The 27953-nt window shown below is 41.7% G+C and overlaps 1 protein-coding gene across 2 annotated transcripts; it reads right to left on the bottom strand.

The window, feature by feature from the left end:
• Positions 1-119: 119 nt before the first annotated feature.
• RB195_023225 (uncharacterized protein) lies at positions 120-27953 on the bottom strand (the record flags this gene model as incomplete). 2 transcript variants are annotated; one of them, XM_013450878.2, is made up of 9 exons in its annotated part: positions 120-190; positions 250-395; positions 1143-1197; positions 1257-1320; positions 9493-9586; positions 10674-10785; positions 26470-26575; positions 26641-26753; positions 26802-26865. In XM_013450878.2, the coding sequence occupies 9 exons, from the start codon at positions 26863-26865 to the stop codon at positions 120-122; spliced, it is 825 nt and encodes a 274-aa protein (XP_013306332.2). The 2 variants fall into 2 exon arrangements, with proteins under 2 accessions (XP_013306332.2, XP_064066463.1); XM_064210582.1 differs by lacking the exons at positions 120-190; positions 250-395 and adding an exon at positions 27939-27953 and having other exon boundaries at positions 1127-1197; positions 26802-26883.

Below are 27953 nucleotides of genomic sequence, written 5' to 3'. Positions count from 1 at the left end.
ATAACCTCTGAAGAAGTGGGGTGGTCCGAGTTTTGGTCGGACCACAACATTGGTGCCGTCGCGTGAGTTGCTCCGCTCTATGTGCAATTGCACCGTTCAGGTCGTTTTTGTCAAGAATATCACAATGTCAGAATGTTCGGATCTTCCTGGCTCTTTTCCTCAAAAATGAAGAGCAATCCTGAGACGTTGCCTGAAACTGTAGCATTAAAAATAATAACAGCTTATCATCTCTCTCACACTATATCTCACTCTGATCACAATGTAGATAGAAGAAACGACCATCTACACAGCATTCAATGGGTAGTGATGCTCGCTTCCAAAATCGCCGACAAAGAATAAAATTTCTGGCCAAAACAATAGAGTGGACTAGATATATGACCATCATCTTTTCAGCCCTCCAAAAAAAAACCTAGCTTTCACCTAGAAATTATGTTGGAATTGATTTTAATAACTAAGTGAAATCTCAACAGCATGCACATTTTGTCAACATGAGGAAATCTCATCGTCTCGAACACAAATTTCTATATAGAGACACTGTAAACGTAGATAAACATACTTCATTTCGTCAAAATTTCTGACGACTCACTGACAACAGGCAAATTGGGTTTTGAAGCAAAAACAAAGGAACGAAAAAAGTTATGTACTACATGAGTTTTCCTAAGCAATAGGTCGAAAGCAACAAAACCAAGGATTTTTATGATAAAAACAAAAAGCACAACACTTCATAGATATAAAATTAACATAAATTATCACAATCCCAGCATGCACAATAGGCCGCAGCCTCTTACATAAAAGCTAAGCCCTAATATGCAACACAGTTTCAAAAAAATTTGTATCTTGATCATTGGTACAAAAGAACAACTGAGAAATATAGGAGGGTCGTGCAGCCTCAAAATTTAGAAACGATCAGTTGAAAACCCCATTACTTTATAAATGAAATAAAGGTACATGTAAAAACTGTTTGGTTAAAACGTCAGCAACTAAAGCAGATAGCTCCCACGTCTACTATCAGGATAAATCTTTGAGAGGACAACCAAAAAAGATGGCTAGCCGAACGCGTAGTGGTAACGTTGAAACACCACAAAAGTCAATCAAAGATGAGAAAACAAATAAGTGTAGCCTGCCGTCAACACCAGCATGACCCTTCATCTGTGACGATCTGACGCTGTTTTATGGGATCCATATTCACAATAGTAGCTGAAGATAAACAATACTACGACGGAAAACAATTGCAACAAGAATTATTCGCAACTAACTGTTGTCGTTGCGATCGTCGTCTTTTATGATTCCAGGTAATGCGCCGGCAATGCGACGAAAAAGCTAAAACAAATGAGTGTAAATAATACAGATAACTATTACTGGAAGATTTCCAAAATGGTAAATGTTTCCACACTCGAAGTGAAACTCCTGCGAGTTTACTGCAGAAACTCCAAAATACTGCTCTACACGAAAACATACTCGGGAAGTTTTCTTTTCTAGTAACTCATTGATCACAATGATAAGCTGATATATTATATACGAAGTATTGAACGCATTACATTACGCATTGTTGTTTATATACTGAAGTATATAAACAACAATGCGTATTGATCTGCGCTAAGATTACAAGTTTCACTTCAACAAGGCTTTTATATTCCCTGATTAATCTCCAGCATGGCACAGACTCTTTCTTAGACTGCCACCTGCGACGTTCGTTTTGCGAATGATGAAATAAAAGGATAAATTGTCTGCCGTAGATCAATCCGCTTGGGATTCGCCACCACATTCACTTCAACTCAGAATCGTTTGACGTTTACGAACGTGTAACTGGCCAATACAATTACTTGCGGAGACTAGGCGATGTGTCAAGTCAGTGTTTTTTCCTAGACAAGTCTGGTACCAATTTATCGACCCCGAAAGGCTTGGTGAGCTCTAGGGCAGATTCGAACCTCCGATCGATCGTATAGGCAGCGGAACCTCTTACCGACAGCCCTACACTTGCCCCATCTGATGGAAATGCGAGAAAATTTTAGGAAATTTAAAAAAGTGGAAAATTAATTAACTATTCCCTATCCTTTCATCCTTTTTAACACTCCTGCCGTCTCGAATAAATGAGGAATTAGTCTGAATTAACTTATTTATATTGTTTAAATGCAAATAGATGTGCAAATCTTAATTAAAGCACATCACTGATAAGTACTAAGATCTCCAATTCCCTGAAAGGTGATTTCATTTAGCTTATCCAAGAATTTTATACAAGTTGCAGTGCATGCTAACAATCCTATAAATCATCTAAAATGCTCTGAATGTAATTGTTTATGCAACACAATCAAGTTTAATCTGCAGCAATAGGTCTTCTGTTATAGTCGGATCAAAACAATCGGAAGCTCAGTGCAGTTGCGTTAGCAGGAGCACACTCACTTGTAAATTCTGCTACGCAGTCAGAAACAATGGTGAGAGAGTACCGGAGTGAAGCACGCCAACAATAGCTTCTGCCCTCTTGCTGAATTAGCTACGTGTTTTTACAGGCTAAGCAAATTACTATTGTACCGAATAAAGAATTCTAGAGCGAATTCAGTACCTTCCACTCTATTAATAGGTTTTCGTTTAAGCAAGTAACTTAGAAAAAGAAACGTGTTTTCTCACGTGCGGTGTGCAAAAATTAGCGACTTTTTTTTTGAAATCGGAACGCATTTTCACAACCCAATCAGGCATCCTCTATATAGGCTGAGGAAAGTGATAGCAACTATTTACATTGCTATTGCATATTGCATTGTATTTGCTAGGTTTCCGAAGAACTAAGTTTTTTTTAGGACGGAACTTGCTCTTGAAGGTGGAGATAGAAGCAGTGATTTTCTGCAACATAGTACACTTCTTAGTCCTGATGACACATCACCGCGCAATTCTCAATATAATGCATGCTGTATGTAAGTACTCCTTTACAGTCGCTCTCCCTCAAAGTTGTTGATTCGTCCTCCTAGCTGCTTTTTCGCCCCCATAGTTGTTCAGTCGTCTTTATACTTCCTCATTTAATACGACCCTGGAGAAGCTGCATGTTATTTTGTTGCAGTTGTTGCTCCTTATCGACTAAGTGATTGCACTACTGCCAACATATTTTTATATTCTGAGAACTCTTAACTAACAAGACTAATCCCCCCTTAAAGGCATCACCCACGAATCTGGGGTGGTACGGGTTCCAGGTGGGTTATGCCTAAGCGGGGTAGCGTAGACTGTGGGGAAGGGGATGATTCCATCGATTTCTTCCTAATTGCCGTAAAAAACGGCCCGGAAGATGCGGCGCTGGCGCGCTCCAATAGATCTCGTCGTAGAAAATAGCGCCCCGGAACGCTCGAAGCCGCATCTTCCGAGACGTTTTTTACGATTAAGTAGAAACTGACGCAATCACCCTCTTCCCCACAATCTTCCCCACAAATCCGCATAAGCATAACCCACCTGAAACCCGTACCACTCCACATTCGTGGGGTGAAGCCTTTAATCCTATTATGAACCCTTCGCTGAATAACGATGGTTTAGGGCGAATATTCAATTGATAGTATAATAGACTAAAATGGTTATCAATTGAATATTACAAAAAATCAACTGAATAATAGATAAAAATGGACGGGTGGTGTGTAGCGGTTAGAGGCTCCGCTTTCTGCACGATCGATCGGAAGTTCGAATCCGCCTTAATGCTCACCAAGTCTTTCATCCTTCCGGGGTCGATAAAGTGGGACCAGACTTGTCTGGGAGGATAAAAACACTGATTTGACACATCGGCTAGCCTCCACAAGTCGTTGTATAGGCCAGTTACACGTTCGTGAACCTCAAACGATTCTGAATTGAAGTGAACGTGGGGGCTCATCCCAAGCGGATTGATTAACGCCAGAAACTTTATCCTTTAACTTATCTTTCCGTATCGTCTACATCCTCTGCTCCATCCAGTAACTTTAAATCTTCAACCCCTGTCGTTTGTTTTTGGGGACCTGATTATACCTGGCGTCTATCACTTTCTAGAGTCTCAAGGCGCAATCTGTAGACATTGGATTGTACGTCATATTTATTGGACTGTACGTCATATTCAATTGATATAATTAGTTCAGTACTTCCTACGTGTTCCTTTGTTGATGAGCCCAATGAAACAAGCTTTCTGAGTTACCTTTGTCCTTGACTATCTTGATCCACACAGAAAAATTATTTTTTCTCCGAGATACACCCAAATATGTCATTTTTCTATAATGTTAAACAACATATGACGGCGCAGGACACGTCCTAAAAGCATCTTCCCTGATTTCCTACCACTTACACGCAATTTTACTCTCTGACAGCGATTACAGACGGGGAATAGGTCGACCCTAGCTGGAATCTTGACCTTTTCAAAATGAAAAAAAAACCACTGTGGAGAAAGCGTTACCGGCAATTTTTCTAATTTTGCGTATTATAATTTACAGCATTTAGGTGCGATTTCGAGGTGATTTTAGCGTTTATTGGAAGTTGATTGGAGATGACTGTTGCGACGACAAATGTCGTCTTGATCTTATTTGATAGCATTAGTAGTCAAATTTGTGTTTGAGCTGTAGATTTTGCTACAATAATGATTAAGATTCAGTGACACGTGTTTGAGATGGTTAGCACTGATAGGAGGCGTAGCTTGGTGGGAAACAGGTTTTAAAGGCACTGGATAACGTTGATAGACGATACGTTCTTTCTCTTATATTAGGGTGTCCGGAAATTATCTGCAGAAAATTTCGCAGTAGCGCAGATTTTTTGAGATGTTATGGATGTTCCCGTTTTAAATATATTATATAAGGACAGGACCTTCTGGGCGGTCTGTGTGCGCCTGGTTCCAGCGCTTCAAAGCCGGAAACAAGAAACTCGAAGATGAGCCTCGCACTGGTCGACCGATTGCAATATCGTTCGACGAGCTGAAGAATCTGGCGGAGCAGCAGCATCCATATGAAGGTGTGCAGTATTTTGCAGCCAGTCTTGGCTGTTCACTGTCCACCGTGAGCAATGAACTGCGATCTTTCGGAATGGTGAACAAGGTCGGTCAGTGGCTCCCACATGCATTGAGCGACGGCAACCGCCAAAGACGCCTGGACATCTGCACTCAGCTGCTCTTCAGAAGCTGCAGATTCGACTGGCTGGACACCATTGTCACTGGAGATGGAAAATGGGTCCTCTACGTCAACCACACCCACAAACGTGCGTGGTGCGCTGGCGATGAAATGCCGGATCCTTTCGTGAAAGGTGAAATCCATAAGAAAAAAAAAACATGCTGAGAGTCTGGTGGGGGGTTCATGGAATCTGCCGTTTCGAACTGCTGCCGGACAACATGCTAGTTACTGCCGAGGTCTACTGCGCTCAACTGCAAAGACTGGCCGACAAGATCCGCAAGGAGCACCCGAAGCTCGACAGTGTTCGTCTGCTGCATGATAACATTGCGAACAAAACTTCTCAGAAGATTCTGGAGCTCGGATGGGAAGTTCTACTGATAAACACCTTAATAGAATCCCATCGTACAGCCCGAACCTGGCCCCGAGCGACTACCACCTCTTCCGATCGCTTCAGCATCACCTGGAAGAGAAGCGCTACGATGATCGTGACCCCCTCGAAATGACCTTTGGGGTTTCTTCGCCTCCAAGTCGCCGGAGTTCTACGCCAAAGAAATCCGTGATCTTGTGAGATGTTAGCAGAAGGTTGTCGATGTTGATAGAGATTATTTCGTCGAATGATAAAATGTTGTTAAAAAGTTGTGTTGTTTTGAAATTTTGCCGTATTTCGGCAGATACTTTCCGAACACCCTAATATATTCAACGCGAGCAGAGCAAATCTGTTACATGGTGACTTTCATCACCACAATCTTCGTTGCCTTCTCTGGTCTTGTCCATCTGAAGTGCGCTTATTCTTTTGTCTGATTTGTTTCCCTTGCACGCGTAAATTATTCACATAATGTTCATCAGTTTTTCTTGACTCTTCTCGCCTATGCTCATTCATTCTCACTTATCTGCTATTATTATTTGCCCTTCAGATCACTTATAATAATATATTCGCTTTATCGCTTTGATTCAATCATTGGCGTTATTATATCATTAATTCCATAGATCTTAGAGCGAATCATCCTGGACCGGCTTATCAAATGTCGCGAAGAAACAACGCGTGACGAGCAAGCAGGTTTTCGTCCTGGCCGATTTGTGATTGACGAGGAGTTCATCGTCAGGAGAGTGATCGAAATCTGATAAGTGGAGCTTCCTTTTCAACTTCGCCATCGACGACATTATGCGAAGAACAGTAGATCAGTGTCCTACCGATATCGTCTTAGCACCACCAGGGCGCCCTTTACCGAAATCGAGTACGATGACGGCATTGTGATATTCGCGGAAAGCAACACGAAACATCAATATGCTTTCGACCTTGCTTCAAAGCTATCTTCAGCCTATGGATTACGTTTACGCTCTGATAAGTGCAAGTAGAAGTGTGTTTAATTGAGAACTTTCACAGGAATCAAGGTAGACGCGCGGCCGATTGAACTCGTAGATGAGTTCTGCTACCTGGGCCGCATGTGAAAGCAACGGCAGCTGTAAGATCGATATACAACAGAGATGCGCTAAAGTCTGTTCTGCATTTGTTGACAACTCTTTGACGATTTTTTACGGTCGACTCCCATCGCTCGCGAAGTCAAGCTACGAGTCCACCTATCCGCCGTTCCCCTATTATGATGTACGGAACGGAAACTTAGACGGCTGCTTGGCTGCTTTTGGTCCAGGAATGCCAAAACGTAGATCTTTACGCGGAAATCGATGTGGTGTAACGGCGCATGACACTTGGAAAGTATCTAACAGCGCCGTCGAAAGTGACTACAGAAAATCTTCTTCGCTTCTTTGGTCACATTACAAGGAGAACAGCAGACCGCCTTGTTCAACGTAATCCGAGGATTCTCCCGGATTCAAGATGGAAAAGTTGGCTTGGCCGAAACTGGAGGAGGTGGCGAAAGAGGAGCTGAGGACGCTCGGCGAGGAAAAGCAGTTTGGACACAGGAAATGGAATAGCGACGAATGGAATTAGGTTGAAAAAATTTATAACTTAGTGCAAAACAAATCTAAAAGGGCAGTGAATCATTCTGTACAAGAAGTTTTGCGCTGCAAGAAAGTTAATTATTCAGAGACCTGGTTTTTCAAGTCAGTTGAGAAAAAGTTGGGAATTTTAGCAAATTTTTCAACCTTTCTTAATTAAGTTTTGAGAGAGGAAAAGAGAAAAAATGGAGCTAAATTCTAGCAGGAAGAATCTTGGTCCATTACATACTATAGCCCGAGTTATTTTTCATAAAGTATGAGCTGAGTTACTGGACTTTGTTCAAAGTCACCCACATTTCGACAAGTAGTCGAAGATCTGAAACTTCGCACTTTTTCTCGTTGCAAGATTACGGTATCGAGGTTGAAAACTCGGTGTCATATTTTGATAGAACATCAAAGAAAACCCTTCATTGCAAATTTCGATCTCTTTACGTGTTCTGTTTCTATCAAAAGCCAGTTAAGAAACATTCGAAAATGGGAGGAAAAATTTGGGATTTTTTTTTCACAAAACTGGGAAAATTGGAAATACCAATGTCGGCTCAAATATAGACAAAGTTCGCCTGTACAACCGTGCAGAATTGTGTTGCATCAAAGTGCCTGTGAGCCCCGCTATTGAGCAACTTGTCGAAGTTACTTTGCACTAATTTTATCTCTATCTCCAACTGTAGATACCTTTCTATCGCTTAATACCAACACCAAAACGGTTTTTTTCGAATGATAATATGAAAATTCATCACTGTTGGATGAGAAGTGTGCTTCTTAAACTGTTTAACGCTAGATGCAAGAGTCTCACTTCTGTCAGTGATTGATCCCTGACCGTTTCAATAAAACCGGTGCAGCACCGCGCTACGGCATCCGTCAACTCTGTTTCGTGACATGACTGGGCCCGATGCCAAACTACATATTAGATTATTGGAAATAAATTTTGCACCTTTCAACATGAATTTATTTAATGGTGCTATCCTCCGCTCTTTTCGCACTTTCTTACAACTGTGAACATTGCCTTAGGCAATGATTGCGTTTCTTCTTCTGTATAGTATAGAATTGGATAAAATTGACTCCTTAGAGTTATTGACGAAGCTGATCACGGACATGCGTAGTACCTATACGATATTTTCAAAGAAGCGATCGATTTCATAAATCTGTTCGCAGTAAACCTATCACTACCATAGCTTATCACGAAATTGACAACGACAAACTTTGTGGGCGAATATAAAGTTCGACTTGTAGATTACGAGTATGAGCGTGGGCACACTCAATTCCTCCTAATCATCCTGAAAAACGGCGTGCGAACCTTACTTCTTACAGACAAATTAGAATGTGCCACCTTTGTACACTTTCAAATCCCCAGTTCTGGACAAAGTTCGCTCTTACTCTCTTTAAGGAGACCAGTACACAAAATATCGTGTATTAATTACATTGTTTTTAATTTATTTAGTGATTTCGACAACTCTCACCATTATCCTTTACTATTTCCTCATAACTGTATAGTTCTCTATGGCCAGGGCAACATCGAAGACAGTAGTGTGCGTCTCCCTCGGCATATCAACAGGATACGTAATGTCTCGAAGCCAGCTTGTCAAGAGCGACAAAAACTGTGGGATTGTTCACTGCGGATATTGGTATGTCGAAGAAAGTATCTCCGGGCAATTAACGACATACTTTTGCTAAATGAGCGAAAACATGACAGCTAATGCCTTCTAATTCATTGACCACCTTTTTTTACAAGTCCCAAGAATCCTTCGTACTTTCAAAGATTTCTTGGTAAATGTATATTAAACTGATTTATAGACTTCTATTGATATGACATTTTTGACTTGAAAAGTATTTTTAAGCACCTTTCGTTTCATATTTAAGTGTGTTTTTAAAAAAGTGTCACCCGTGCGAGAGTCCGGCAAAGCGGTCACTATAGAACGGTTAGTTGAAAGGGTGACATTAGAAATAACCCGTTTTAACGCAAGCGATGGAGGAGGAGTTATATTCTACACGTACAAACGAAGACCGAGTGTTGCCGCATACACCAAGGAAAATAAAATTTGGTAAGCACCTGCACGCTTCAAAGTGTGGGACCTTTGAAAGTGTAGAAAACAACTGTTGAACCAAAATCTTACTATCGGAAAAAAATCCAAAGAGGTACACAAATAAAAATGAAACACATGCTATAGATGATCTCCCTAGGCTTAACGAAACTACTATAGATGCTCTCAAATAATCTACTTGAGACTCCATCGAAGTATCGAATCCGGTACAATATTTAATGAGTGATCAGCAGAGGTACACACAGCAACGCTTTAACGCTTTAACGCTGACAAGTAATGTTGTAATGATAAAGAAAATTGATATTTCGCAAAGTGTTCATATTCAACGATCAAAGTCGGCGTACCCGACTAGCCCTTCCATAAGACAATGCTTGCAGACTGCAGAACAATAAGGCAAACTGTACCTGTTTCACATTATATCCCGCTTTTGCAGATGTTTCAATGAACATTACATTCAGCTCGTTGGCTTTGCGCTGACCTTCCTCAGTAGAGACTTGCCTGTAGAAAATATTAATATCCAATTAATTGGGATGCTACCTGCTGCTGCTACCAAAAGATTCCAACAAGCACGAAATTAATGAAGAAATCTTGCCGAAATTTCCAAGTAGCACTTTCTTTATAATAGTATTCTTTCCCTGGAGTTTATTTCCTAGCTTGAGAACTAGTCACTAGGTAACTTGCAACAATTACAAATAAAATAAAAATAAAAATAAATTTAACGAACATGCACGACCTTTGCGTACATTACTAAGCAAGCAGGGTATTTCCGGGTCAAAATGATCTGAAGCTCGGTACAGTTGTTCCAGCGATCGCACGCGAAACGAAACGGTTCACCAGGCGATTACAAGCGACTCGGATTGCAGCGATAAACGGAGCTCACAAGGGTCCCGTCTCGATCCCAATCGTTGCGCTACGAGCCACTTACGTAACCGCACCTTCAGATCATTTTGGCCGGACACCTCTAATATTGGTGCAGTGGGTCCGAACTTGCCGCTAATTTCAGAAAACTTCTTGGCTTCTAGATATTTTCGGATATGATTGGGAATAAGGGATTGAGAACTAGTCAATGTCAAAGGAGCGTCATGTTTCGAACCGATGATATGAAACAGAAGCCCAGCAGCTGACCATAATCGTAACTACATATTAAGCAGTGTGCTAATGTGTTTGCTAGATTAGATGGTATTTGCGCCACAGCAAAATGAGTTCTAATGAATAAAGAAAACCATAGATACACGAACCAACTCAAAAGTTTGAGGTAAGACAATAAAAGAAGACTGCTTTAAAATGAAGTAGCTCTTCTTTTATCTTCATATTTTAAACATTATTTTAAGGACGAAACAAAAGACTATTGTTAAAAAGATGATAATCAGCGTCATTCCAAATTATCATTGTGAAGGTTTTGAAAGATAATGAATAGTTTTGTTGAACTGCATTATTGTTAGCAAGAACGAATTGGTCAAAAACTACAGTGCTCAACTTGATATTCTTACTGCCACTTTCACTGGAATGAACGCACAAACTGGGAGGAAAATAATTTTGAAGACGAAATCTTCCCCTGCAACACTAGAATAATTCACTCAGTTACCTTTTGTCTCCGAGGTCGGTTTTATTTCCAACAAGCATAATTATCACATCACTTCCTCTTTCGGTACGTACATCATCAATCCATTTTGAAGTCTGATGGAACGAATTCGCATCTGAATTTTAGAGCAGTTACGCTCTGAATAAAATCACTTAAGATATCAGTTACCGAAGAAAGATAATACAAGTGAACCTTGATAATGAGAAGTGAGTGATAATACCTTCTGCAATAAACAATATAACCATGGTGGTCAAGGAATAGTCTCTAGGAACTGAATATTGAATCCTTGGAAGTTTGGGGACATTCCAGTGTTTTGTTCGAATGTATCTAACGGCATTGTATGATTTTCAGCAGTAGGTATCTACGGACGTTAAAATATTCTATTATACGAATATTATAAGATATTCTGCATAAGCTAGGAGAGAGAAACAATTAGATAGTCATATTGACAAAATGAAACATATCTAGCTGAAGTAATCAATAATTCAAGAGACCGACCAGTATAGGGTACTAAAACGTACGTTTTAGACTGCACGACTCTAAAATATTCTCAGGACTTATGAACTTTATACCGGACGTTTTTATCAGTTGGATTCAATTTATCAGGGTACTTCGCTCTTTGCTGGGCTGCGATGTAACTCCGCGGGCTCCCAAGTACTCAGTGCTCTTAATTTTAAAGCCAACTGCCTGCCAGTTTGCCAGAACAGGAAAAGAACTACCTGATTAGTAGTACTAGCATGTCGAAGTTTATGCTTAAAGGCATCACCCCACGAATCTGGAGTGGTACGGATCTCCGGTGGAGTATTCGTATATGGGGTCGTAGATTATGGGGAGGAAGATGATTCCGTTCATTTCTTCCTAATTTCCTTCCTAAAGGGCCGAAAGATACGGCTTTGAGCGTTCCGGCGCACTATTTTCTACAAGGAGTTCGATTGAAGGGCGCCAGCCCTGTGCGGCGCCGCATCTTCCGGGCCGTTTCTTACAGTAATTAGGAAGAAATGGACGAAACCACACTCCTCTCCATAATCTACTATTCCGTATACGAATACTTCACCTGAAATCCGCACCACCTCAGATTCGTGATATGCTGCCTTTAAGCCAAGGTACGGGGAAAGTTCTTAGGAACCCACAGCAGATCTGCTTCAGCCTTATCTATGGCGACAGAGTAGGCAAAGGCGGCCACATCTTAGACTCTTGTTATCATTAAGCTCTGCCCCTCCTGAAGTCGCTCGCGGTATTTCTATGCTATGAAGTGGTGAAATCTGTAGTGGAAAGGAAGTAATCGCTACCTAAGCAAACTTCTTGAGTTCTGACCAAATTAAAAGAGTTGGCTAATCTAGTTATTACGTTAGTTAACATGTTTAACTTAATTGATCGTTTATTGTTTTCCGTCAAAATTCGTCGTAATGTCTTCCTAAACCGTTGCCTGGAAGCCTAACAGCTCGTTCAAAACAAAAAATCGTTCAAAACTCGTCTTGGCTTCCTTCCGGTTGGAGGTTGATTACAAAATACTTTCAAAAATCTCGTACATTAGGCTGGATCAACATGAATCCCCGATTCATTTGCATAACGACAAGAATGGTTGCTGTGATGGTGCGGAGGAATTATATGATTCCTTCTTTATGCACTATTAGTATAGCGTTAAGAGTAGTACCTCAGAGTAGAGGTGGTTCAGTGAAAGTAATAATTTATTGATAGGTGAACGAAGACGGTGTGTCCACTAGGAGCTACAAAAACAGAAATGCACCTTGCGGGCGGTCGTTAATAAAATAGGCCTCATGGGCACTCGTTAAATAAACAAACCTCGTGGGGGGTCATCTAGATAAGATGATCGCCAAAAATACAAGTCTTTACAATGCCGAATGTTTGCACAACGGATATATGATACTGTGTACAAAAGTATATCATAACAACACAGAACTGGAGTCCTGATCCAAATGTCAGGTCAGCTATTGCTAACTTGCTGACTCTTCGTGATTTCACTCTAATTAATATACAACTGGAGCCTACATAGAAATCCAAGAATTTGACGAATGGCTTCCAGATTGTAGACTGCTATGGAGCGACCGTACCCCAGCTATGGAAATCGCAATAAAGTCACGAAGCACGCGAAAGCGTACGGTGAAAATACAAGCTGGAAGTGAAAATACAAGCTGGAAGTTTGAATGCTACAAACGCCAACTGAGGGATTTCATAGCCCAAAAAACCTCAGGCTAAACTCAACGAAACGGTCATTTTAGGGCCAAAACCTTGTGTATACAAATCAATGTGTGAATAAAAGTTGTTGCATGCAAAAGAACTTTAACTTTGACAAGAAAGTACAATTGGTCAATTAGGATGTTTGTGATAATTAAAGCAATAACTAAATCAACCAAACCTGTCTAGTGGGTTAGGCCTCAAGAAGCAAAGAGGTAGCAATTGAAGCAGAGAGGTAGCAACTGAAGCACTTTTTGTGGTGGCTCTTCTCAATTCCTTTTCCCCCAAGTCTGCTTCTAATGACAGAGTTGGAAAGAAATAAAACTGACAACGTAGCAAAAAAGTTGAGGGCGGAGTTCGTGTAAAATGAAGAAAAGACATAGAATATTTGTAAGAGTATTAGAGCATTTGGAAAATAAAGCAAAGGTTGGTTATCTACTTCTAAGAGCAAAGGGGTGAAGTGTTTATGTCGCTGTTGTCATGAAAAGTGTCAGTCACCATGTAATGTGACAGCTTTGCTCGACTGCTTCTGCACTTCAAGAAGGTGTAACTAAACAAGTCTAAATAGTGCCAGTAAAGTTAGTATAAGATGCAGGCAAATGGTAGGAAACAAGCAACTTTGTATACTTGAGTCAAGACGACATGAAGCACGCACAGTTGCGCAAGCGGCTGCGCTCGAAGCGACGCGATGGAGCGTAACGGTTGGGATCGTGTAAGAATCCTCGCTATCGCCACACATCTCTGCAGATCGCCATGGTCCCACCTCGATTCCGACCGCTGTCTCAACCACACCGATCGAACGCACCCGTATACACAACTGCCCCTACTTCATATCGTTTTGACGCGGCTATACATACTGAAAAGCAAAATAAGAACTCAGATAGTCAAAAAAGCGTATGAATAGGAAGCTTGAGAACGAGCATTGACTTAATTAACTCACGCAGGATGCTATGCCCTAATGCGACTTATCCGCATCTTTGCCGAGGTGAGCCGTCCTTCAACATATATGAGCCCATCCTGTTTGATATCTTCTGCTAAAGCTCGCACAGAATCTTTCCATCCATCGCTGTTTCATTATTTGCAAAACGTTACGTCTCGCCTAAACTTCCTGTCGATGCAGTTTCTTCAAATCTTCTTTCACTAATTCCGTCCAGAACTTTCTTTTACGTCCAGGTGGTCTTTTCCAGTTTGGGCATCCTCAAGGCAACTCGGACAAGGCGATATGATGGTTTGCTCAAAATGTGCCCAAGAGAGCGAATACAACTTTCTGCGACTACCTAAGAGAGGCGGACAAGACGTTGATGTTATCCACGTGTCATCCGCCGGTACACCATGTTCACTTCCGATTAAAGTTTTTCGTAATGGCACACCATCGGCAAAAAATAGTCTAACAGTCGTCTACACAGTTTTCTTTCTATACAGTCAAGCTTCTCCAACACCGTCGGCTATGTTGCCCAAATCTCCGATCCCTACATCATGATAGGGCGAATTGCGGACAGGTAGAATTGTAGCTTGACTTCGTTAGCGGTGGGAGTTAACCGCAAGCACTTGGTCAATGAGTTGAATGTCGAGTTAGTTTAGCGCATCTTTGCTGAATACCTCTCTCGTAGCTGCCATCGTTTTTCAGCATACAGTCCAAACAACTGAATTCACCCTGGAGATCGATAAGTTGTCCATCCACCCTGATTCCATGGCTAAGTGGATCACTCTCTTTACAACAAACACCTGGTCACTCGTAGATTGAACAGTACGAAAGCTGTCTTGTCCATCATGGATGTTTGATAATCATGGTTCATCATGGTTTGATAAAGCAATCCAGGATGATTCGCTCCAAGACCTTCACGAAACGAATTTTTGTTGCAAAAGACTTCATATTCCTTCCGAGCATTTTACCTACGGGGGAATTAGGTCTGGCGGTGCGCTGGGACTACAACACCTTTTTTTAGTGCTTGAGAAGGTTATGCTATATAACAGTGCAAGTAATATAGGACGAACATAAATATCAAAATATTTCGAATTTCGACAACTGTAGTGCTATACTTCGGAACCTACACATAGTTCAGCTTTCCTACTCTTCACCTTCATAAATTTGAAGAATGATCATCATTTATCATTAATGAATGTTGTGAGTTTCTTCGCTAGTGTTATGCTGTAAGCGATGAGATGGGCCGCGCATAGGGTAAGCTTAGCGCAATAATTTGCTATCACTACTAACAGTGCCGCACACGTACCGATCGCAGTTGCCAGCCACTTCTCCTGAGGATAAGTTGACACACTTAATAACGGCATACAGCGCTTTGCTGCATGAAACGTGATGAATATGACGTACAATCCAATGTCTACAGATTGCGCCTTGAGACTCTAGAAAGTGATAGACGCCAGGTATAATCATGTCCCCAAAAACAAACGACAGGGGTTGAAGATTTAAAGTTACTGGATGGAGCAGAGGATGTAGACGATACGGAAAGATAAAGTTAAAGAATAAAGTTTCGGGCGTTAATCACTCCGCTTGGGATGAGCCCCCACGTTCACATCAATTCAGAATCGTTTGAGGTTCACGAACGTGTAACTGGCCTATACAACGACTTGTGGAGGCTAGTCGATGTGTCAAATCAGTGTTTTTATCCTCCCAGACAAGTTTGGTCCCAATTTATCGACCCCAGAGGGATGAAAGACTTCGTGAGCATTAGGGCGGATTCGAACCTCCGATCGATCGTGCAGAGAGCGGATTTCTGCCCCTCATTTCGTACAATTGTGCATAGTGAGTCGTATTCCAGAACATATTTTAGGGATTCATTTTGATTTGTAGTAAATATAGACAACAGTACAAAATTGGGGCAAAAATTGGATCCCTGCAAACTTAGATCTAAGAGGAATCCTAAGTGCACAACAAACGATACATTAATGGAAAAAGATTCTCTTAAACTACGTAAGCGCGTTCATGCATTATAACATGAAACAAAATAGTGAGAAACATAGCAAACAAAAAAAAAAGAGTTCAGGGGAGTTTTCTGCATAATCTAGAGGAAGCTCTGTGCATATCTTCATTGAGAACGTACAGTATCGTCACGTTACAATACGTTTTACGCCCCGTACAATACTGTATCTTGGTACGTTTCACATAAGTATTATTAACATGCTTAGTGTAGCACTATTAGTGACTCTTAAGTAACTTCAGTACTACATACCAGCAGCGTACGTGTGATAATATTTTCTAGTGACCTTCCTTATCATGATGGCTCTGCTTCACAAGGTAGAAAGGGCCACTCAATCGAATCCCACGACGAAATCTGTATACATCGTTGATTAGACCATATATCAGCTGTTTCCATTTAGCCAGGCACCGCATATTACCGGGCCTTAACTTTCGGTCTAGCACACAAAAAAAACCGTCAAAGGAAGTATGCAAAAAAGCGACAGTCACACTGAATAAGAACCAAAATAGTTGAACGCCATAAAACACTACCTATAAAAATAATAACTCTACTTAGCTTTTTTTTATTCGCAGTATTCATTAGCAACTCTACATTCTTATGCTCAGTTCTACTTTCTATTTCTCCTATTCAGATCTCATTTTAACAGCTGGCACTCATGTTTGCGCTGAACTATGTATAAACACTGACACGGTCGTGGAGACATACTTATCGGGAAGAGTTTCCTGATTAGTCTTGTGCACGTCCCATCCATAAGAAATGAAAAATGAGAAGTCCATTAATCCAACATTTCAATGTGTGCCAAAGATTCCTTCAGAAGAATGATCAATGTATGACATTTTGCCTGTACTGTTCAAAGGAAAAGTGTAAAGTATAGTAATGAAAAGTGCATTAATTCAGAGGCACTGTAGTTTTGGATAGCTATAGTGATACAGCGTAGATCATTGATGTAATTACTGTAAATCATCGTGTGACTGGTCTCTATATATGCCCGAGCTTATGTAAGGCTGACGTTGTAGAGTGTTAGTTAATAAACTTTTGTCAGTTAATAAACTTTATTCCTTCCTCCTTCTTATGCTTAATCTTCCCCTTTTATTATGTTCGTCGTATATGCTTATATCCGTATTCATATGTATATTACTTTTATAGTGGAACAATGTATAGTAGGGTAGATGTAGCGCTTCACCGCTGATTGATGATTCGAGACCGCCTAAGTGACCACCAAGCCTTTCTCCCCCGGGTTCGTTAAATCGGTACCAGTATTGACTGAGAGGATAAAAACGCTAGCCTAATACATCGACTGGGATCTCCAAATCATTGTATAACCCAATATGCGTTTTATAAAAACCTCAGCGACTCCGAATTACAGTGGAAACGCGTTGGCGCATCCCAAGCCAACTTATACGCCAGAGAGTTTACCCTTTTTATTTTTCATGATAAATGTTTAATTACGGAAATCTGAAGTTGCGTGGTCATTGCCCAGAGCGGCATTGCTGTTGTGGTCGTGACTAATATCACGAACGTCTAGCATCGAATCACTATAAAAGGTGCCACTCGAGTCAAGGACTGGATCAAGAAGGCGTTCCAGACAGTTATTGCTGCTCTCTTGGTGGCTACGCATGCCCGCCCCGGAGAAGTTCAGAAGCACATGAAAGTTCATATCAATGGAAATCCCATCTGCTTAAAGTTGAACTTTGCGCACCGTCTGCAAGTAAGGTGTCAAGTCGCCTATCAAGAACACAACCTGCTCGTAGCCCATTCAGATGCCTCGCGAAGCCGGATCCACATCGATTTCTACCTTCCCTTTCGACCTCCCCTTGGACGGAATCTCCTACCTACTAATCGTCGACGCTTTCTCCAAAGGGCCCGAAGTCATTCCGATGACTTCCGCCACCATTACGTCGGCGCTGAAGGAGCTCCGACGTCTCCTCGCACATGTTGGGCTCTCTCGCATAATTGGTTTGGTTAATGGAACTCAATTCACTTCCGTTCCAGAACTTCTGTTAGGAGAAAGAAATTGAACACATCCGGTCACCACCGTTTTACTCTCAATCAAATGGGAATCAAGATGAACGCTTCGTTGACACTTTCAGGCGCTCGCTCTGGAAGATGAAAAAAACTGACTGGCCGACGATGCCCTGCAGACATTCATTTCTTCGTATAGCTACACAGTACGCCACTTCACGGAATGCCTAAACCTTTACCCCCCAACGTCAACACCGACATGGAGAAACAATTGAACCGCCAACAGTGGTTCAATTGTTGCCTAGTAGTTCGAACTGATATACTCCAGTAAAATCTAGTCTGTACCCCCGACTTCCGCCTCAATTAGCGTTTTAGCCCAATACGGACGCGCCCTCCAAGACATTTTGGTTCATGGATCCGTTTGAAAATGCCACGTCAACCAACTCATCCGCCGAGAGCTTGCCGGACGCTGTCCATGAACTCATGATTTGGTGCGTGTAAACAAGCACACGTTTTCGATCATGTCTCCGATTATGCCTGCCTTGCGATTATGCCTGCCTATGCCTTGCGTGGGCAATTAGCGATGGAATGTATCCTGTGTAGATCCACCGTCACCGCTTCCTAAATAGCTGACTCTGCCTTCCTACCGATCATACGCTGCATCACCAGGTAGGATATAATTCACGAGCCACTGAATTCTTTTGGAGATACAGACACATCTACTACAATTTCCTGATGAAAATGCTGAAGAAAAACACTATGGTCTTAAACGTGATTTCGAACCTCAAACCGTGTCAGAAGTAAAGGAAATGAAATAGGAGAGAAAGGTGCCTCTAATAGCTTGAAATTACGTAACGAAAATTTTTAAATACGAAAATTTCCGTTGAAAACGGAACATTCCAGCCTTTATAAGTAAGGGGATGATGGTTGCCTGTAAGTCTCAGGTTCTTTTCTTGCAGCCTAAGTTATCTTCGTGTGAAACTTAACAAAAATGTTGGTAGGTGAATAAACAGGAACGGAAGAAAGTGACAAAAAGCAGTTGCTGGATGGATGGAAAATAGGTGCTTAAGAGAGAGACCTTCTTCAGCTCTGATTTCTGGGAATAAAAAGAGTTGATAAGATTTCTTCTAAAGGTAATATCTGGACAAAATTCGCTTCTTTCCCCTCGTAGCCTACCACACGAAGTGTCATGTATTATTGAGCACACTGTTTCTTTTCGTATTTTCCGTGACTGTGTAGTTCTCTGAGTACCTCTACAGCCAGAACAATATCTAAGACACTTGTCAGTGACTCTATGGACGTCGAAGGCGTGACTTCGTCGAAGGATGTGGCGTCACTTCGGGCATATCACTGGACACGTAATTTTGCAGCTGCAGTTTGCATTCGCAGAGAATCCGACGGGTGCCTTATTACCGTTGCCTTTGATGACTACCTTCGTCATACCGACCATCGCTATGCCAAATTACCTTCTTCACCTGGTCCTGTGAGAACTGCTCGAGCCTCGACAACGACAGTAACGATGTCAACTCCTTAAGGGTTGGCTTAAAACAATAGACGCCGGTTTGAGACTAGCTGGCATTCACAAGTACCAATGGTGTAGCAAATTGAAACGACGTCAAAGAGCCAATAACAAACAGATCTCGACATAAAAGGGAGCAAATGCTGGGAAAGAAGTCTGCATCGAAAGGGTGCGAAAGTGAATGATTGCTCTGGTACAACGGATGTAACTATAGTAGGGTCAAAACGATATGAAACATGGTGCAGTTGCGAAAGCGATTGCGCTCTAAGCGCTGCGGGGGAGCGTAGTGATGAGAATCCAGGAGGATCCTTGTTGACATAATCCCTTCCAGCAACTCGCCATGGTCCCACCTCGATTGCATTATCCCCACCGCCCCGCTTCGAGCACAGCCGCTTTCGCAATTGCATCGTGTTTTTGTTTTGACCCTAGTATAGACGCAAAATGGGGGTCAAAATGCTCTGCATGTCAGCACGATACTGTGCAAGGGGTTGCGGAAACGAGACGGTCATCGCAGAACGCGAGTGATTGCGAGCGTACCACTACAATGTAACCACTGTTTGACTTCCACTCGAGAGCGAGATTGCACGAATGTTGCACAGCAGAAGTTAACTAGTCAATTAGTAACTGATCCGCCATATTTTAGTACATCCCAGTCAAAAATTTGCGTTCTTCATGCTTCGTTCCATTGAGATGGACTTGATCTCTCCACAATGTGACATTCGCACAAACCCGCCCTCAGATGAAAACCAAACGGTGACTGCACTGCAGTGGTACTTTCGCAGTCACGTGCGAGCTGTTGATAACCGTCTCGCCTCGAATGTAACCGCTTTTAGTTTGTGTCACGAGTACATGCAATCCACACTTCATCTCTACCTCTTCCCACGGATTTCGTCACCAGATCAAATTTGTGATATGCTGCTTTTAACAGCAAAAATCTCCACGAACTCTCTTTAGTCTTTAGATGAGCGAGCTACTCCTCCTGTGATGTTAGGACTAATACTTGCTCAGCAGCGCCTGAGTTTTCTATCTCAATTCTACAAAATTCTCGCGATAGAAAGCATCCCAGCATCCCAACGAAAAACCCAACACATAATCAAAGAAAAAACATGAATTCTATATTTGTATTTACGTTATTTAAACAAAATGAGTTACAAGTTACCATATTTAGAATTCCATTTTTTCTTTTGCGGTTTTTAAGGATTGTCTAAATATGATAACTATTAACATAATATTTCTCTCATTGTGATTCAGCCCACTATTTGCGGCTTGAGGTCGAGGAAAGAATTGAACAGTTCCCGCTTCAGGGAATACTTGAGAGCCCAGAACAAGTGGAAGTCTGACGATGCGAGTTCTGGGGAATAAGGTAGAAGACGGACCGTTTTCCAATCACAGGCTTCAAGTTGGCGGCAAGTAGCCGTTACGTCGTGCATGTCGATTCGTAAAGAAACCATTCAATGAATAATAGGAATGAAAGCTTGTTAATAACCAGTGAGTTTTTGCTACTTGTCCCGCTCTGCAAACTATAATTGCTCGATATTCCGTTGTAGTGTTGTAACAAATGTTATAACGTCGCTGGTGATCCTACACCAGCGACGTTATAACATTTGTTACAACACTGTCCTACAGTGTACCAACGAATGAGTGCTACTGTGTAGCTCCCATTCGTTGGTACACTTGGCCGCGACAAATACATCCTGCAGGCTTCCTTACATCCGTTGGAACACTACATAAGGCTTCAATGTATGTATATGGTTTCGTTTTCACTACCTTGAATGATTATCGAAACAGTGGCACACAGCAAAGTATCATTTGACGGATTAAAGATTACTAAAATCAAACTCTATTTAGATCCCTGAAGACGGCGAAAAAGTGGTCTCATCTCTTTGGTTTTTATGTTGGGTTTATTTCTCAGTTGTAGCCTCCAAAAAAATTGTCCTCAATCAATCCTATGTTCACCTGTAATTAAACAGTACATACTTTGCACCGTTTTTCTGTTTAATTTCGAATCGAGTCAGCAAGATGTCGAAAAGTGGAAAGATCTTCAAGGGTTCTCACAATTTCATTGTTGAAAATTTCCAACTTTCCCTTGCTCTCCCGTCGTGTTGCCGCAGCGCGAACTTCGGAGGCGGTGGGGTACGACGGGATGTCTGCAGGATTTGAGAGCAGTGAACAGATACAGAAACCCTATCCGCAGGCAGGCATTTGGCAGTTGGCTAGCTACTTGTTCATGGTGAATGTTCGGAGAAACGATCAACCCCAACAGAACACAACATCGATAATTTCCGAACGTATTTTCGAACACTGCATTTAAGAAGCGGGTTTTTTCATTGCACAGATTCTGTGCAATGTTGCTTTATTTTAACATTCATCTCCTCAGAGCGGGTGTAGCGCAGTCGACAACAGCGGCTGTGGCTACCAAATCGATTGGAAGATCGAATCCGCTCCAGCTTCAACCAAATCTTGCATCCCTTCGGGGTTGATAAACTGGTACCAAACTCTGGGAGGATAAAAAGATGACTTGATACATCGCTTTCCTCCGCAAGTCATTGTAAACCTGCACCTCAAGCGATTCTGAACTGAAGTCGTACGCGTAGGCTTACCCCCATCAGGGTTAAGCATGGTGATGGACCCCCCATGTGCTCACTGAAGCAGAAACATCATGGGCGCCCTCGGTTTAAACTGCGAACTAAGCCTAAGGATGAACAGTGTAGACTGGGAGTGGCGACCGCCATTACAGGCAGATCCTCCTTTCCCTTTTATAACAGCACGTTATTGAGATTTTGCTGTCCACCTTTCCGCTGATTTTAGGCTTTGCCGTTAAGATGTTCAATGCTGGACAATTGGCCTGTCAAGTTGTTTCTTCTCCTGTTTCTAAATTAACTATAATTTGGACCCGTTTCTAAAAATGATACGTACGTTGAGATTAGAAGCAACATTACTAACAACAACACGATCTAGGGCTCCGCGTAAATAGTAAAGAAAGAAGGAAAGAAAGAATAGAATCTACTGTGATTGACGACCGCACTATAAGTGAATGCTGCTAAGTTTGCATGCAACGAGAAGTACGAGTTGGGAGAAAACAACGAAAAGAACAAGAAGAAAAGAAAAAAACCGGACATAATTGGGCATCTCATCTCTTCAACAGCTTGCGCCCCTTCCTTTCGTCCCCATTTCGTAACAGTTTTGTATTAGCACGCACCGACTGTGACTCTTGTCACCCTCCCGCATTCGACGTAGAGCGCGTGGTATTGGAGTGACGGTGCGGGACGAGAGGTACCCGTGAAAATTGGGTGATCGCTGCTGACGTGCCTCCAGCGCCGTGCGCCTCCGCGTAACTACGGCTGCTGCTCCGCCAGCCAGACAGCATCCACGGACGCCTTAGATCACATGCATGCATGCTGCAGAAAAAAAAACTAACGTGCGTGTACTTTCACACATCTCATAATTTTACACATCTCACATTCTATCTGTTCTATATAAACTCGCATCGCAAAAGTATATGTCCGTCACAATGTCTTTCAACGATTTCAATGTTCAAATTCCAACTCTATCTACTGTATCTACAGCGATTTTATGTCCTTATTAGTTTGTATGCATTCTTTAAACTCCTTTCTACATTTTACCTTTTATCGCTTCATTTCTACCCATTCTCTGCATAAAATCAATACGACGGGTTGGGTGTATTTGTGGCGAACAGAGACTTCTTTTCTGATAATAGCCAGGAAGACCTGAACATTCTGACATTGTGATATTCTTGACAAAAACGACTTGAACAGTGCAATTACGTATACACCTGCAGCTCACGCAACTGCACCAATGTTCAGATCGTTGTGGTTCGACTACAACGTCAGAGGTTATGACACCTCTGAAGAAGTGGGAGGGGGCGGTCGTTAGGTGCCCGCAGCCGGATAAGTGCCTGCGGAAGAGGCTGTCGGTTGGCCAGAGCAGTCATATCTTAGGCTAGCTGCGATCACTAAGCCACGCCTATAAATCACCACATCACTGAGGTCATGTGCCGTGTTTGTATTGCAATTAAGTGATAGAATTGACTTCTAGGAAGGTTAACAGAACAAAAAGACAACAACCTAGCAACCTAGAAAGTGGAAAAATCGTGATTGAAAATTTATATAGAAGATATAGATAGGTTTGTATTTACAGAATATTTAATGCACGTAATATACTGTAATGGTTTGTAAAAGGTTCGATTTCTTTGTTTTACACAAATAAAACATTTTTTTATTTCTGGGATTTTATGTACAATCGTTTGATTTATCTCTATACGTAAACGATCGATACTCCGTACAGAAGCAGTACCAGAGATAGCGTGCTCCTGTGAAGCATGTTTCGCACTTCAGACGATGAGGGCCGACGATGGACGTTGAGATGAGCGGGACATGAGGCGAACGCAGCGCAATGCTCTGCTGACGCTATTAGCTAATGCGCAGGGCAATAAGCGATCGCCGTTGCCAGTCGCTTCCCCTAAGGATAGGTTGTCGCGGAGGCTGCGGGTACCTAACTATATGCACCCACCTCCCACGTTTTTCTCCTCCTCCTCTAACGTTTCCGCGGTAGTTCTCGTTTGCTGCCAATTCCATATACTGGAAATTTCATGTGTTACGAAAAAGAAGAATCGAAAATTAGCCGAAGGGACAAACGGCAAATGAGGAAAGGTAGCTACTCTACTAAATATTAAATACTCTACTAAATATTCTACTAAATATTTTTGAATACTGATTAAAGCATGTAATATGACAAAGAAGAGACAAGAATTAGGTACACAAGTCGAATCACAGAAGAACAATGAAACAACTAAAAAATCAACATTTTATGTCGACAATGTGAAATGAGACGATTCGACAGCCCGCTGAGTCAATTTTTTGCAAAAGAGTTAGAAAATTGAAACTACTTTCAAAAGATGAAATATTTTAATTAAACGTAGTCACCAGCTGTTAAAAAGTGAATTTAATGGAATTTAATGACCAAAAAAGCTGATTCTGTGCACATCGTTAGTTCTGGAAGGCGTGAATGACTTCGTGATAGGAGGATCAAAAAAAAAAATATTTTTGGAAGTTTTTCAGAGAAGCAGGTTTGCCATAAAAACAGTCATACAGCTGTTCTTTCTTGCCTCCTAATCTTTTTGGAATTTAGATGGGACAAAAATAGGAAAAGTAGCATTCTTCGCAACTTTTTCCCATCAACAATTTTGAAAATTGGCGAGGCTCCAGGAATCACATGATGTGGCACCTGATAAAGAAAATTCTCGGCTAAAAAATACTGGCGGAAGATCTGCATAGCATTAAGTTACTCTGAGTTATTGAATCTTATTCAAGACCACAATTTTCCGGGCGCGAGCAAAGATAGGGATTTTGACATGTTTTATCATTGCAGAAAATTGGGACGGCGTTTTAAAATATCAGCCATATATTCGGATACGGGGGCTAAGGAATCCCCTGTAAACGGAATTTATTCTTTCTGGACCGTCTGGTTATCTCACAATTTAGATGGGACAAATCCAAAAATTAAAATATCAATCAAAATTCAAAAAAGAGTAGGAAGTGGAAAAGGCAGCAATATAACTGTTTTTTGGGGGAACCTTCTTCTCTGAAAAAGGGTCTGAATCTTTCCTTTTGTTCTTCTTCTGACGAAGTTATTCGCGATCTCCAGGACTTAACAAAGTGCACAGAATCTGAGCTCTTTTGATAATTGAATTCCATTAAAACCACTTTTAGACTACTGAAAACTGTGTAAAATTAAATGCTTCATCTTTTAGAAGTGATTTCAAGTTTCTAATACTTTTGCGAAATTTTGACTCAGCGTTGTGTCGAACCTGCGTGGTCCCATTGTCACATCGTCAACACATGCATTGTCAAGACGAAACATGGATGTTTCCATAATACTGTCCTACGCCTGGAACTTATTATAACTTACTTATTTATTTACACTTCTTTCGTAATGTATGTAATTATTTAATACTGCGTAATAGTTTGTCCTGGTTATCATGCTATCTTTCATTCACTACTGCTCCGCACACTCCCTTACAACCCTCTTCCTTTGCAACACCCTCCCTTTACGACCCCCAACCAAAATCTCACCACAAGCTTAACCGTGATTCCAATAGTGATTGATAAGCGCCGTGCACTTTATCCGTTGTCCCTTATTGATCTCTTCAAGTGGCACCTGCTGAGCAACGCTTCGACAACAAGAGCTGTCGTTGGAAATGGAGCTTGCCCAATTGTCGGTTTCGGTAGTGGCGAAGGACGAGAAAAAAAAAAGAATAGTCGTGAAGAGCTCATCTGCGCCGGTGCAGGCGAATGCCTGTCTTTAGGAGCGTAACGCGTCACGCCGACATAACACGTTCGACGCCGACTGTTCACTACTAAAGACTACATCCTTACATCGTCTTAGACTTGAACTGATTATGATGGGCTATCTCGGTTAACAAATAAGAAAGAAGAAGAAATGATAGCACGATCAAAGATCTCCGAAGTGGAACTAAAAAACGGGGCAAAGCAGGAATAACGGTGGTGTTACAGAGGTGAGCTTCGAACAACTAGCACTCGGAAACGGGCATTTTGCAACCAGAAAAAAGGGCGGTCAGCAGGTCCGCAGATCTCCCGCGACCGAAGACTAAAGATTGAAGCCGCCACGTTTGCCAAGCAAAATAAAATAAGGTGGGCAGGACAAGTGATGCGCTTTAACGACAACAGTTGGACCAAGGCCAAGAGCGACTGGGTTAAACGCGATATTAAGCGCACCGCAGGAAGGCCACCGACTTGGCAGTCATGTTTCTTCACAATATCCTTCAAAGAAAATTCTTGTGCTCTTCGTGTCTCACGTGAAAGGAGAAACCACTGGGCGACTCTCGCACTTTATCGGGATGAATGACGGCATTACTAGCGCCTGTTTGAGGAAATCGGCGAACACCGGGATTCAAGCTAATCAGGATTATCGAAGTGACTATTCCCGAAGCGCGCTTTTCTTCCACTCGCTGATGATGGTAAATTGCAAAGAAAACACTAAAAGTATGCTATTCCGTAACTAGGTTTCCTCGACCAACTTGATGGAATGTAAGCACACAGCTGCAAGATGAAAGAATCAGAAAATTAAGGAGAAACACGTTGTTTTAAATTGAACGGTGGCGAATTAAAAAAAAAGTTTTCGAAGCCAATTCTGCATAAGAACATACTAGTGATGTCGTAAACTACTACAGCAACTGTTGAATCACGTATATAGGAAGGAATAAGCGATCGAAACCGTTCCTGACCAGCGGTGTCCCAGAGCTGAAGACGGACCTAAAATGACAAATGAAGACGAACGATGTGAGTTCTCAAAGAAGTCGGGAAGATATTTGACCAACCGTCCTGTCTTCTAAATACATTGTTTTGCTCAAGAAATCAATCCCAATGGTTGCTTGATAGGTGTTGTCAAACGAATCGTACATGAATCGAGTAATTAGTGAAGTTTTGCCAACTAAAGCAGGGATACAAACTACAGCAAAACAAGTAAGAACTGGCCTACCACTTTGCTCTCCTAGAAAAACTAATTTGAACTTCTTCAAAGGATTCCCGAAGTCGGTCGACATTTTGTTGGCCGCAACTTCCTAAAATACTAAGACTGTTGTTGCTCATGGCACATTCAACGACGCGAGCTCAACTTCGCTGGACAATTTGCTGCTAGCGTACTAGGAAATTTTTACTCAGCAAGCTACCCAAAATTTCACGCGGTTAGCCAGGCATTAAACTCTAAAATGGTACTTCACACCGGATCAGCTGCAAATAGTTTTCACAAATTGACTGAACCATGCTACCACAGATGGACCTAACGACCAGAAACCTGGTGCAGTTGCGTAAGCAGCAAATAATTCAGATGACCGATAGACTATCCCATCTTCTAAGGAGATTTCTCTTTAAGGATAAAGGATAAAGTGTCTGGCGTTATTCAATCCGCTTGGGATGCGCCACCACGTTCACTTCAATTCAGAATCGCTTGAGGTTCAAGAACGTGCAACTGGCCTATACAATGACTTACAATGGCTAGCCAATGTGTCAGTGTTTTTTTATTCTCCAAGACAAGTCTACCAATTTATCGACCCAGGAGGGGTGAAAGGCTTGGTGAGCGCTGGGGCGGATTCGAACCTCCGATCGATCGTGCAGGTAGCGGAACCTCTAACCGCTACACTACACCCACCCTAAGATTTCTCTTAGTTGATTAAATAAGCGAAATCATGCCCAACTGTGTTGTCTTTGAGCTGTTATATAATAGTTATTATTTACATATATCGGTATTGAAGAACGATTTCCTTGTCTTAATTTCTGCGAGCTGTGTAGAAATCTGAAAAGGTTGAGGACAGAAATATTAGTGAGCAATATTTATATTATATCGTTATATATTGTAACATTTAAAATATTTGAAAAATTTCTCCTAGATGGATCTTCGAAGGTGTCTGTATTGATTGTTTTGCGCAGAACGTTCTTGTCTCATTGATTCCTTATCCAAATATTTTAAATATTATAGTATATATAATATAAATACAAAATAATACCTTATATTATTATCTGCTGCAGATCCTATCTCACGCCTCAAAGTGGTGCAGCGGTGGCCCCTCGTATTGCTAACACGCAGTATCGGAAAAGAAAATCGCATTTGATCACGTACACCAGCGGCCGTCAT

The sequence above is a fragment of the Necator americanus genome, chromosome X (genome assembly GCF_031761385.1).
Source record: "Necator americanus strain Aroian chromosome X, whole genome shotgun sequence".
Taxonomy (NCBI): Eukaryota; Metazoa; Nematoda; class Chromadorea; order Rhabditida; family Ancylostomatidae; genus Necator; species Necator americanus.
Note: the sequence above shows the minus strand (reverse complement) of the source record. Positions and strands in the feature narration are given on the sequence as shown.